We start from the raw sequence: 12,650 nt of genomic DNA, 5'->3' as shown, positions 1-12,650 counted from the left end.
GGAAGCAACAGGAGTCAGGAAGGGAAGGACAAGGGAAGGGGACATCTACGCAGGAGCAAAGGAGGCTCTGGTAGGGGTTCCCCAGAAGGAGATCAATGCCCACAAAGCATCCAAGTGCGACTGTTGGCGTTGCGGACGAGACGGCCACCGAACTTTCCAATGCTACGCCAGAAAAACAGTCGCGGGTACCGAACTCCCCGAGAGTCCAAAGGTGTCATCCGTGACAAAGAGAAAGCGGGACACCCAGGATGCCGAACCCACTCGACCGAGGTCCAAGCAACACAAGGCTGCGGCGGTTGTGGTGGAGGATGAAGCAATGACGGAGGCCCCTCCATTCTGGGAAAGGAATGAGAGTGAGCCGGAGGATTTTTGAGCGGCCCCAGCACTCCGCAGACTGGACGGCCAAGTGTATATGTTTGCGGAACGAAGAGACCACGGCCTCAGGATATCGACAGCGAATCCAGAGATAAGCGAAGACGAACGGACCAACCTATTTCTACGAGTCCAACCGCGCCGAGCGCCTCAGGGTGTGAGCCCCCAAAACCTGTCAGCGGACCACGACCAATCATAGAAATGATGCTCCTCTGGTCTGAGCACAAGCGACGACGGATCCGAGTACTCCTTGACACAGGATGTGCCATTCCGATCATCAAACGAAGCCTTGCACGAGAACTTGGGTTGCCCCTCATTCAAAGACTCAAGCCGGTGGAAATCAAGGACTTCCACGGAACCATAGTGGAAGGAGCCGGGGAATATTATACAATGCCGATGCTCCTTCAACACCGGAGGCACTACACCAACGAAACCTTCGAAGTGGCTCCCTTGGACGACTGCGATGCCTACCTCCCGTATTGGTGGATGGCTAAGCATGAACCGACAGGGTTGTGGGAGAATGAAGCACAGAAAATTCGCTTCACCAGCACCCGATGCAAGGAACAATGCACCTTGCAACAAGCAACCAGCTTTCCGATGGAACTTGACACGTCTGTCATTCACAATTCGGAGGCTCGCATTATAGGATACGTCTCAGCTGGCCCGGAATCAGATCCACCCATGAATCTGCTTCCGGAGAAGTTCAGACGATATGCCAACATCATGAGCAAGGAAGCAGCCGATAAGCTTCCCGGCCACAAGTCCTACGACCACGCAATCGATCTCAAGGAAGGAGAGACTCCTCCATGGGGTCCTATCTATGCGCTGTCAGAGAAAGAACTTGAGGCCCTCAGGGAATGGCTCAAGGAGATGCTCCAGACAGGCAAGATTCGAAGATCCAAATCACCAGCCGGGGCGCCGATATTATTTGTACCAAAGGCGCACGGCAGGGGTCTCCGATTGTGTGTCGACTATCGCGGTATCAACAAGCTTACCGTAGCCAATCGCTACCCACTCCCGATCATGGCAGAGTTGCAAGACCGAGTCAGGGGTGCGAAAGTCTTCACCAAGATTGATCTGAAGAATGGCTATCACCTTATCCGCATCAAGGAAGGTGGCGAGTGGAAGACGGCTTTCCGCTGTCGATACGGACTGTTTGAGTTTTTGGTCATGCCGTTTGGGCTGACCAACGCTCCAGCGACGTTTCAGGACATGATTAACCACATATTTCGGGATATGTTGGACCTGGGACTGGTCGCATACATCGATGACCTCCTCATCTATGCTAAGACGCACGAGGAGCATGACAAGATAGTCATCGAGGTACTAAAGAGGTTGGAAGAAAATAAGTTGGCAATCTCACCAGAGAAGTGTGTCTGGTCGACAAGGAGAGTCGAGTTCCTAGGATACGTGATATCCCAAGATGGAATTGAGATGGCTAAGGACAAGGTGGAATCTGTGCTCTCGTGGGAGGCGCCGCGGTCCCTGAAGGAAGTACAAGCCTTTCTTGGGTTCGCCAATTTTTACAGGTGCTTCATCAAGGATTTCTCAAAGATCACGAGACCCTTGACCGAGAGCACAAAAGAAAAAGGGAAGGATTGGAGATGGACAGCGGAGATGGAACTGGCCTTCGAGGAGCTGAAGTCTAGGTTCACCACGGCACCGATTCTCGGGCACTTCAACCCAGAATTACCTGTCGTGGTGGAATCCGACGCTTCGGACTTCGCGTTGGGCGCGGTCCTGTCTCAAAGGACAGAGGATGGGAAGTTACACCCAGTTACGTTCCACTCAAGAAAGTTTACCCCAGCCGAAATCAACTTTGAGATTCACGATAAGGAACTACTCGCGATAGTAGACTCTTTCAAACGCTGGCGGCAATACCTTGAGGGAGCAAAACACCAGATCCAGGTGTACAGCGACCACCAGAACCTTGAGTACTTCACAACCACGAAAGTACTCAATCGACGGCAGGCGAGATGGGCACAAGAACTCGCTGGCATCGACTTCAAAATCTACTACCGGCCCGGCAGCCAGAACGGCAAGCCTGACGCATTATCCAGGCGCCCGGAGTACCGCCCTGAAAAAGGGGGGGGTGAAGATCAGCCGATTACAACGATCCTGCATAAATCACACTTTGCAGGCGACGATTCGAGAGTTTCATCAATCAGCACCGGAGGCGAAAGCACCGTGTTCCTGGTTTCGTCAACTCGGCTACAATCAATCCCCGTGCCAAAGTGGAATGAAGAATTTCTGGGTTGGGTGAGGAAGGCGGGAAAGAAAGATGCTGGATATCAGGAGGCTCTGAGTAACATCAAGGATACGAACGAGGACGCGGCTCAGAAGGACACTGAGTCGGAGGGCCGAAAGGCCTGGGAACTGGCCGCCGAGAGTAGGGACTCCGGCAGGATGGGTCGAAAGGCCAGGATTTTGAGGATGGAAGAGGGGTGCCTGTATAGGAAAGAAAGGCTATGGGTACCAGACGACAAGGAACTCGTCAGACACATCCTCGAGTCGGAACACGATACGAAAGTCGCGGGGCATATGGGCCAGGACAAGACTATCGAACTTATCCGACGCAATTTCTGGTGGCCAAAGATGGACGAGCAGATTATAGACTTCGTCCGGAGTTGCGCGCAGTGTCAGAAGGACAAAGTAACAAGGCACCAGCCCTATGGACTACTCAATCCTCTCGAGTTACCATACACCCCTTGGCAATCAATAGCCATGGACTTCATTACCGATCTACCGGAATCCAACGGATGCGGCCAGCTATGGGTGGTCGTCGACCGCTTCACCAAGATGGCCGAGGATCTCGCGAAGATTTTTGCCCGCGAGATATGGCGCTTCCACGGATTACCAACAGACATAGTATCGGATCGAGACTGACGGTTTACCTCGGGTACATGGAAAGAATTCATCCGGCTGCTAGGCATTAAGCCCCGGATGTCAACAGCGTTCCACCCACAGACGGATGGACAAACGGAACGCCTCAACCAGACGATCGAAGCATACCTCCGCTCCTTCGTCAACTACGAGCAGAACGATTGGGTGAATCTCCTACCGATGGCTGAGTTTGCCTACAACAACTCGGTTACATCGGCAACCGGAATGTCGCCCTTCTATGCGAATTTCGGATACCACCCTTCGGCGACAAACCCTGCTGCGGCAAATTCTCTCAACCCCGCCAGCAAGGTCTACGCTCACTGGATGCATACAGTCCACGAGGAAAACATCAAGACCCTCGAACGAACGCGCGAACGAATGCGCAAGTATGCAGATCAACATCGTCAGGAGGCACCGGCTTATCAAGTAGGAGACTTGGTAATGCTCAATGGGCGGAACATTCAAACCCGCCGACCCTCGCGGAAGTTGGACCACAAGAACCATGGTCCCTTCCAAATTGAGAAGATCGTATCGCCGCTCGCTGTCAAGCTCACTCTGCCAAGGAAGTGGAAGATTCATAATGTCATTCACGTCTCGCTCGTTGAACCGTTCCGAGCCGGCACCCGAGCACCACCGGATCCCTCTCAAATCTTACGAGAGGCCGATGATGTGGAAGGCAACGAAGAATACGACGTCGATGAGGTTATGGGCAGCTCGAAGAAAGGTCGACGAGTGCTCTACCTCGTCAAATGGCTCAACTACCCCGAACGACGGGGCTGGACGAACGAGCCATTCGACAACTTCTCAGTAGGCGGTCGGGAAAAGCTACGCGAGTTTCATCGCAAAAATCCCGATGCGCCGAGGGACTACCGGCTCACAGATGAGTAAGAGTTTTTTCCCATGTGGTTTTCTCGAACTCGGGCAGGTAGTAGGATGAAGGGGATGGAGGACTTCATCCAGTTATCAAAGTTAGGATAAAGGCCAGGACTTGGGTGCTTCGGGCCGAAGCCTCGTGGGAGGGGAGATGGTGTGACACCCCGATAGCTATCGGAGGACACAACGGTCGCAAGAGATGTGATTAGATAGTTCGGGTGATTAGAATAGAGTTGCGAGCCGAAAGGATAGTTAGAAGCGATCGAGGACAAGATAGGAAGGAGGGAGCAAACGGATTCCAGAGTCTAGACAGTGATCGGAGATGCGGGAGATCGGGATAACAGTCCAGAGGACTTTGAGATCTCCGTTCATAGGGCCCCGCAGTAGGAACTCCGATCCAGGAAAAAACTGTTATGACGAGAGAATCGAACATCGACCGATGGGGGCAGACAACTTCGAGCGAAGAACTCTGCCGGCGCATGAGGGAGATAATTGCTCGGAAACTCCGATCTATCTTGGGCGCGTGGTGTTTACCACCTGCCTAGTCGAGAAGACTATCCGAAGAGAGCTGACGACGACTCGAGGCTAGGCCGCGGAACTCCGATGCAAAGGAAGCAACGGAGCTACGTTAGGCCGCACTCTAGAGGAATCACGTGCTGAGGATCGGAACGGCTATAAGTCGAACCGAGCAGGCAAACCGAACCAAACTACAATCATCGCACTGAACAAACCATCGAAGAAACACCCTTAAGATTATTCCGTTGTGAATTATCGAAATCCCTGACTTTTATTCTATCCTCGACTTTACTATAGACTCCGACGACACAAACCCGTCCCAGTCTCACATCCGTCCTCGCTTGTGCTCAGACCAGAGGAGCATCATTTCTATGATTGGTCGTGGTCCGCTGACAGGTTTTGGGGGCTCACACCCTGAGGCGCTCGGCGCGGTTGGACTCGTAGAAATAGGTTGGTCCGTCCGTCTTCGCTTATCTCTGGATTCGCTGTGGATATCCTGAGGCAGTGGTCTCTTCGTTCCACAAACATATACAGCTGGCCGCCCAGCCTGTGGAGTGCTGGGGCCGCTCAAAAATCCTCCGGCTCGCTCTCATTCCTCTCCCAGAATGGAGGCGCCTCCGTCATTGTGTCACAGTTTAGAAATCCTGGCCTTAAGTAGCTACTGGGATGATGGCCTTCAGCCATCAAAATACCTTTTGGTCGAGTGGTATAGTACTTTCCCAGTGTACTTTATTACACATTGCTTCATCCTCCACCACAACCGCCTCAGCCTTGTGTTGCTTGGACCTTGGTCGAGTGGGTTCGGCATCCTGGGTGTCCCGCTTTCTCTTTGTCACGGATGACACCTTTGGACTCTCAGGGAGTTCGGTACCCGCGACTGTTTTTCTGGCGTAGCATTGGAAGGTTCGGTGGCCGTCTCGTCCGCAACGCCAACAGTCGCACTTGGATGCTTTGTGGGCATCGATCTCCTTCTGGGGAACCCCTACCAGAGCCTCCTTTGCTCCTGCGTAGATGTCCCCTTCCCTTGTCCTTCCCTTCCTGACCCCTGTTGCTTCCTTGGCCTTTCTGTAACGGCACGGTCGGGCAAGGCTCCAGGTAGTGAAGACGGGCTGGGGATCGGGTTCTGCGTTCGATAGAGGCAAGAGGGGTTCGGAGGACAAGGTAAGGCAGGGCTCAGTGCAGACGGCAACTGAGAACAGAGGCAGGGACAAGGACTACGGCGCAGACGGCAGCCGAGGCAAGGACAGAGGTAACAGTGGTTGAATTAACAAGTTGTTGCGTGAAGAACTAAATACAGAGGGGCAACGACCCATTTATATAGGAAATCCTCCACTTCTTCCCGCAACCTGACAATGACCGTGGGCGTGTGCCAGACCCTGAGAAATCCACCTTGCCAGTACCCCACTTCCGTGACTCATACCCTGCGCAGCCGCACTACCCCTGCTTCCTGCACACAGCCCCAATCTCCTGCGACTAATTACTGTGCGATCCCTGCTCCCTGCATACAGCCCCCAATCCTCTGCGACTCATCCTTGCACTGCCGGTGCACTGCCTCTGCACTGCCCCCCAACTCTCCCGATCCTTGTGCCAACCCTCCCTTCGTCATTCCGTCGCGAGCCGTGACAGTTACACCTTGTCCCTGCGTCCGTTCTCAATTGCCGTCTGCACTGAGCACTGCTTTGCCGTGTCCTCTGAACCTGTCTTGCCTTTGCTGAACCCAGTACCCGGTTCCCTGCCCGGCTTCGCTACCTGGAGCCTTGCCCAACCGTGCCGTTACACACACAGATTGTTACTTAATATCAACCAAATAAAAACCTGCCTTTGGTATTTTTTCAGTCGCAATTGCACCCCACTTTCGGCTATTGTAGCACGTATGGCATCTAACTGAGCCGAATTTAATGTAAATCATATATCTCATCACATATCACACAACATATTCTACATCAGGAGATATCAAGTAGTACAACCATCTTGAACAGTCACTCTTCTTTACGGTCACCATCTATCACACGTTTTGGGTTGACATATACACCAATCCCGGAGAACAAGATCACGAGTGCAATGAACACATTGGGGATGTCAGCGAGTGTCTGGTCGAGAGAAACATGCAAATACTGACTGCGATATAGCGAATCTTAGTCCTGCTGGGCTGTAGATCCACCAGATCGCCTACGGCTGACTGGGATACTTCGTCAGACCAGCCGCACTACTGCGAGGGCGCCTACCGCTGGACTTTCTGATGGGTAGCCGGGTTAGGTTGGTGGGAACACAGAAGGTACTAAGGTGAGGAGACGGGATAGGGGCACGGAGGGATGAATGGATGGTGTAGAGTATCTTTTCCGTGAGGGTTTGGGAAGTGGACTGCATTCACTCACGAAGAACCAGGTAACGGAAGATTGGTGGTATCTCGATTCGGCCAACTTGGCCTGGCATTTGAACCCAATCTGTGTGACGATTCTGTTGAATCAGTCGTACAGAACTGACCTGCGTGCGTCGCTCGCAGAAATCTCAAGATTCTGATGGCCCATTGGTTGAGATGATCTGATCCCCTCACACGAAAGATTCCGAATCCCGCCACCCCTAGACCGCCAGTATCCCCCTTCCAAAGAGTTTTTGCTACTGCCGCGTTTGCACGGAGGAAGGTGGTGAGTGCAATCCGTGGGGTTTGTAGAATAGAGGGAGGAGATAGGGCGATTGCTAATACGCTCCGAGGCGCTGAAGGGGGAGAGAATATCAGCATCAGGCAACGTGTTCAGAAGGCTGAAGGTCAAGCCTCAAGTGGAGTGGAGGGCTTGGTACTCAAGATTGGGAAAAGGGTTGGGCATGTTTGGCGAAGTGGGAGTGATCAGTGGCGGAGCAAGTTCTCTTGCTATGGAATCCGTTGCTATTCATCTCCACCGAGACATGCACCAATGGACCGATCTTTCGAACGCCTGGTCAACTGTCACACTCTCGACCACGATTCGTCCGATCCGTTATTCAGCAGGCTGTGGAGACGAGAACCGGCAAACAGTATTAGCGTGTACAGAAAGGAGGCGAACGTAGGAAGGAGACTACTTTATTCCATTCATGGAGAAACAACGAATCTTCAACGTCGCGAGCACTGTTTACAGGCAGAGTCACTACTACAGCGAGAAATCAGAGCCTACAGCCTCATACTCAGCCTGAACCGATTTATCTTCCCGCTCCAACCCGAGGGGGTTCTCCCACGGTCCCGCTCAAATGCGGCCCCCGTATTGACGGATTGTACCAACTCGCTACATCACGATCGATGTCTCTGCCATCTGTTGATCAGGAGATGACCCCCCCCCCCCTCCCCCCCCCCCCCCCCCCCCCCCCACACACAAAAAAAACAAAAACCTAATCGACAGCTTGAGCCGCGTCGTGAGGATTCTTGGAGTTTTAAATTCATCGATAGAGCGCTCGGCGCCTCCGCCAGAGGGGACAGCGGGTGCGTCGTCGCAGGCAGCCCCGAAACAATGATAACTATGTGATCTCGGTAGAATGGCCCCCGAAATCCTGTCAGTCCTGGCTGGTTTCATTGATACTTACTTGTTCTCGCACTGGAGGCATCATTCGTATTTCTATCCGTGTTGTGTGCTTACTGTCCGCATGATGGTGAACGTGCTCGGTAGCCTGTGGTGGTGCGTGAGTTGCTTTGGCAGTAAGATGTTCCATCTGGTCGCCGAACGTCTGGAATAACAGGTTCGGAAACTCGGGAATGGCCACTTTTCTCAACAACCCTAAGTATTTATCAATGGTTGAGTACATAACTGACTATCACTGGGCCTACAACTACCCTTTTGCCGCAAAGCACATGACTTCTCAGGTGGCAGCACAGAAAGTAATCCCAATGACTTTGCTGCGCTTTCCACCGTACTTTCTACTGCTACTGATGATATTGCAGAGTGTACCAGGGTCGAACAGCAAAGCACTGCCGTATGAGTTGGCGACTACCGGTATAATCCCTCGCAGCCAGTCATGTTCACAACCGTACGGCTGCTGCACTTTGGCATGATGCCTATCCGCGTCATAGTCTCGACACTCAGGGTTGCCATCGATTCGTGGTGGCTAGTAGGAATTTAGTACCAGATATTCCTGCAGTGCACAGCACCGACTGTAGCGACTGTAGCGACGCAAGCACCTAGGATACACATATTCACCTTCAGATTACGCCGGACGTACGCCGTGTGACTACACGGAGCAGCCAGTGGGTGGAGTACCGACATGAGAATGAAGGAACTAATGTAAAAACGACATGAGGCCTCATGATCAAGAGTTAGAACACGCGAAGTAGGACTACGAGACCGAGGAAACGAGGAGCCTCACAAGGGGGATGAGCACATGGCGAATGCGCGAAAATCGAGACTCATAGTGCAACCGCTTTCACGAATTCGGCCACCCTCAGTGGGTAGTTTTATTTTCTTGACTGGAGACTCCCCGAGGCTCGTGGGGGAAATGGCGGTGTGCAGCGGACATAAAGGGAACGATCATGAAAGAAAACAAGTTGGACGAAGGGCGGGGCTGACAAAAGCATGGCCGCTGGCGAACTTAGTAGAGCCGTTTGCACGTAGGAATCTTCCTCCTAAGGCGGCTATTATGAAGCTGTCCGAACTTTTTCTTTGTTTAACCATCATAGCATCCGACCTTGATAGATCATGGCTGTGTATACGACGGTTTCCTCCTCGCAGCACTGCATCCTCGTCTGGTTCTTTCTCCATAATTTCCGTCTTCGTCCACGCTTCGTTCTATCCTCTGCCATGGCCATAGTTACTACCGCTCGGTCGCGACTTCCATGGGAGGGGGTTGGGTCACGTACTATGCCTGGCAGAGTTGCAGAAAGAGCGGCATCGCCTCTCTTACACCCGGTTCCAATCTTTTGTGCTCAACCCAGCGCGCCGCACACCTGGCCGCCATTTCGTCGGCAACCGCAGCTCAGCAAGAATAGTTTCCTCTGCTTCCGCAAAGAATGGATTCCTCCCTGGCCTCCGGCTGAGAACACCCATGCAGCAAGCACCCAATATGCTGCCAGCCTCGTGTACGAGTGATCAACGATGTCGCGCGGGTGATATCGGGGGGTTAACGGCCACACGTTCCGGCGCGCGCGCATCAGCGCAGGGCTACGCACGGTTGCACTGCACACCGATGACTGATATGAGGCGGTGGCGTGCGTGCCTCAAGGCTACGTAGATGGAACCGCCCCACGGGGACGCAGAAGTGCCGCCAACGCGAATGGCACACTACAAACCCCACGAAACGTTGATCTCTCCAAGCGCTTGATTCTCAAGGCATGGAATCAAGCGGAAGGCTAGGTAGCGGACCACCCTCCGAAGCACATGGACGGATCACCCTCCGACGACTGTGGTTGTGGAGGAGGCGAAATGGCTGGAGCACGTTTCGCGTCGTCTGGCGGAACCGTGTTCCTCGGATCAGCCACCAGCTGAACAAGGCGACCGAGAAGTCAAGCGATGAAAATCAACGTCTTCGTTGATTCAAATCTAAGTCCCACGTGTAGCACGCAGCGGGCTCCATAGGTGCGCCATTTGAATGTGGAGGGACACTCGAAATGTTATGCAATATTCGGGCGGCCCGCCGTCTCTATCCCTGGTTTCGTCTATTCTGCGGAACTAACAATTGCAGCGGTTTTCGACGGTGATATTTATTTTGGGTTGTGGTACGTGCTCCAACGCAGGCCTCTGATTGGTCGCTGGAACATGCATCTTGGGGTGCTTACTTCGCAATAGGTCTCCCCTACGATGCCTGTCGACGATTCGCAGAGAAGCTATAAGGGAAATCGTCCGCATCAAATTGGGACCCAGATAGCACCAAGACATCTCTGTTTCGACTTCGACGATACTCCACAATGGGAGCGCTATCGCTCTTCACCGACAGCTGGAAAGCGTTCACGGCGAGCGAGAAGCGCAACATCGCCATCTACATTGGCGGGATCATGCTCTACAAGTTCGGCCTTGAGGCGTTTAACGGTTCGATCATCGGTACGTGAGCTCCTGCCCGATGCTACATACAATGTACTTCCTCCGGAATTCTGAACTCCAGGTGTGTCCTTCAGCGCTCTGCACCAACCGCTACGATTACGATGCGCAACTTTCCGGCAGCCGGGCAAATACTTTCGAGCGGGTTGGAATGGTCACCGGCTTGAATCAAGCCTTCCAGTGCGTCGGATCCATTCTCATCGCGCCACTCATCAAGCGATACCGCACCAAGAACGTCCTCGTCTGTGCCATCCTCGTCTTCGGATTGTGTACCGCCATCCTCCTCATCCTCGACGGCGCTACCGGCGGCACCATCATTCCCGCCAATTGGACCAAGGCGCACAAGAAGACCGATTTCGCTTACTACGGTGATTACAACACCGATGCCATCATCCCGATCTACTGCGTGTCTGGAATTGCGTACGGTATGGTTGAGCTTATCCGGCGAGTGGTCCCCAGAGATATCGTGGGCGGGAATGTTCAGAAGCTACGGAGACTCGATGCCATGGTTCACATCTTCTACGAGATCGCCGGAACCTCTGGCGCCTTCTGCACCGCTCTGGCGCTGATTCCGAAGCTCGGGAATAACTTTTCCTTCATCGTCACCCCGATCCTCTTCACCTGCGCCGCCTCGGTGTGGTACTTCATGTCCGACTTGGGCTTCGTCGCGCACAAGCCGGACGTCTTCAGCACGCAGCCAACATACATCAGATCGGTTCTAGGCGGCTTCTGGTTGTTCTTCGAGTCCATCTGGACCGGAGGCAAGATAATCTTCACGGACCGCAAGTTCATTTGGCTGCTCCCTGGTTACTCGATCGCGCTGTACGGCCACCGCTACCTCGAGAACGGCGTTGCGCCCGCCATTGCGAAGAGATACCTCGGGAACTCTGCATGGTCGCAGATCATGGTCGGCGGATCGAACTTTGGCGAACTTCTCGGTGCTCTTTTCGTCTTCCTGTTCACGCAGGTGGTAAAGACGCCCATTCCCTGGCTGCGGCTCGACTCTATGATGCTCTTGATCGTCTGGTACCTTGCCTTCTGGTATCCACCTACGGGGCGTGTCCAGGACGCGTGGATGGTAGCCGGCACTTTCATTCCCATCTCGTTCGGCTGGGCGGCTGGAGATGTCTCCCTTGCCGCTTACATTCAGGCTTCGCTCGCACGAATCGAAAGCAAGTCGAAGAACGTGTCACCGTTGGGTGCGGTCATGGCATTCCTTTACTCGACCTACATCGTCCTCTACGCTATTGCGTCTCCCCTTCTGGGACGCTACATCGACCACGTGTATGCCGAGACCGGCGGAAGTTCGGATGGAGGCGATATCCACGGCGCGATTAAAAATGTAGCCGGTGTTCACTTCAGTATGTTTTTTCCCTTCGTATACCTCTCCTCCGTGAAAGTTCCTGCTAACAAGATTTACAGCGATAATCTTTGCCATCATCATGGCCGCGACTTTCGTGCCGAAGGGGTCGCTGTCGTTCAATCCATCGATGCTGAACAACCAGGACCTAGAGACGGAAGTAAAGGCTCACCTGGGCATTGACGAGCTGGAGGGCGTCATCGAGAAGGATGGAAGTCCGGCGTCGAAGGAATATGATTTGGAGTTGAAGAGAAGGTCCAGCTCTGTTTAGGCTGTCATGTATACATGGTTTTGTACTTTATTAACTCACTGGAGTTTATTTCATTGATGGGGAGTGCGGAGTGGAAGGAATTTAATAATTCGTGTTGAGCATATAGAGGGTGTTTTGGGAGTCTCTACGTGACTGTGGCCGACTGGCATGTATGTAGCTACAAGGTCTGTCGCGAAGTACATATGTTACCTCGAGTGAGCCAATGATCATGATTCATGGTTCACTCGACCGACAACTCTTGTGGTGGAAAGCACTCTGGCACTAGAAACCGCGCTTCCTCTCACTTTTGTAGATAGATCCTCCAAGCCTGTCAAAGAGATAAGCAATATAGCTGCATAGCCCGCCCACGGTTCAACCAGGCTCGCGTTGCCTCGCGTAATTG

General features: G+C 53.2%; 1 protein-coding gene across 1 annotated transcript; it reads left to right on the top strand.

The window, feature by feature from the left end:
• The first annotated feature begins 10,432 nt into the window (after positions 1-10,432).
• On the top strand, positions 10,433-12,368 carry BZA05DRAFT_169902 (uncharacterized protein). The gene is made up of 3 exons (XM_051479193.1): positions 10,433-10,640; positions 10,715-11,998; positions 12,060-12,368. The coding sequence occupies exons 1-3, from the start codon at positions 10,508-10,510 to the stop codon at positions 12,266-12,268; spliced, it is 1,626 nt and encodes a 541-aa protein (XP_051343245.1). The 5' UTR covers positions 10,433-10,507; the 3' UTR covers positions 12,269-12,368.
• Positions 12,369-12,650: the final 282 nt, after the last annotated feature.

Source organism: Tricharina praecox, assembly GCF_024521635.1.
Source record: "Tricharina praecox strain CBS 144465 chromosome Unknown BZA05scaffold_3, whole genome shotgun sequence".
Classification (NCBI taxonomy): domain Eukaryota; kingdom Fungi; phylum Ascomycota; class Pezizomycetes; order Pezizales; family Pyronemataceae; genus Tricharina; species Tricharina praecox.
Note: the sequence above shows the minus strand (reverse complement) of the source record. Positions and strands in the feature narration are given on the sequence as shown.

Coding starts and splice junctions, on each gene's coding strand:
- BZA05DRAFT_169902 (XM_051479193.1), top strand. CDS start 10,508: ATGGGAGCGCTATCGCTCTTCACCGACAGCTGGAAAGCGTTCACGGCG. Junction 10,641..10,714: donor GTTTAACGGTTCGATCATCG/GTACGTGAGCTC, acceptor TGTGTCCTTCAG/CGCTCTGCACCAACCGCTAC. Junction 11,999..12,059: donor TGTAGCCGGTGTTCACTTCA/GTATGTTTTTTC, acceptor CAAGATTTACAG/CGATAATCTTTGCCATCATC.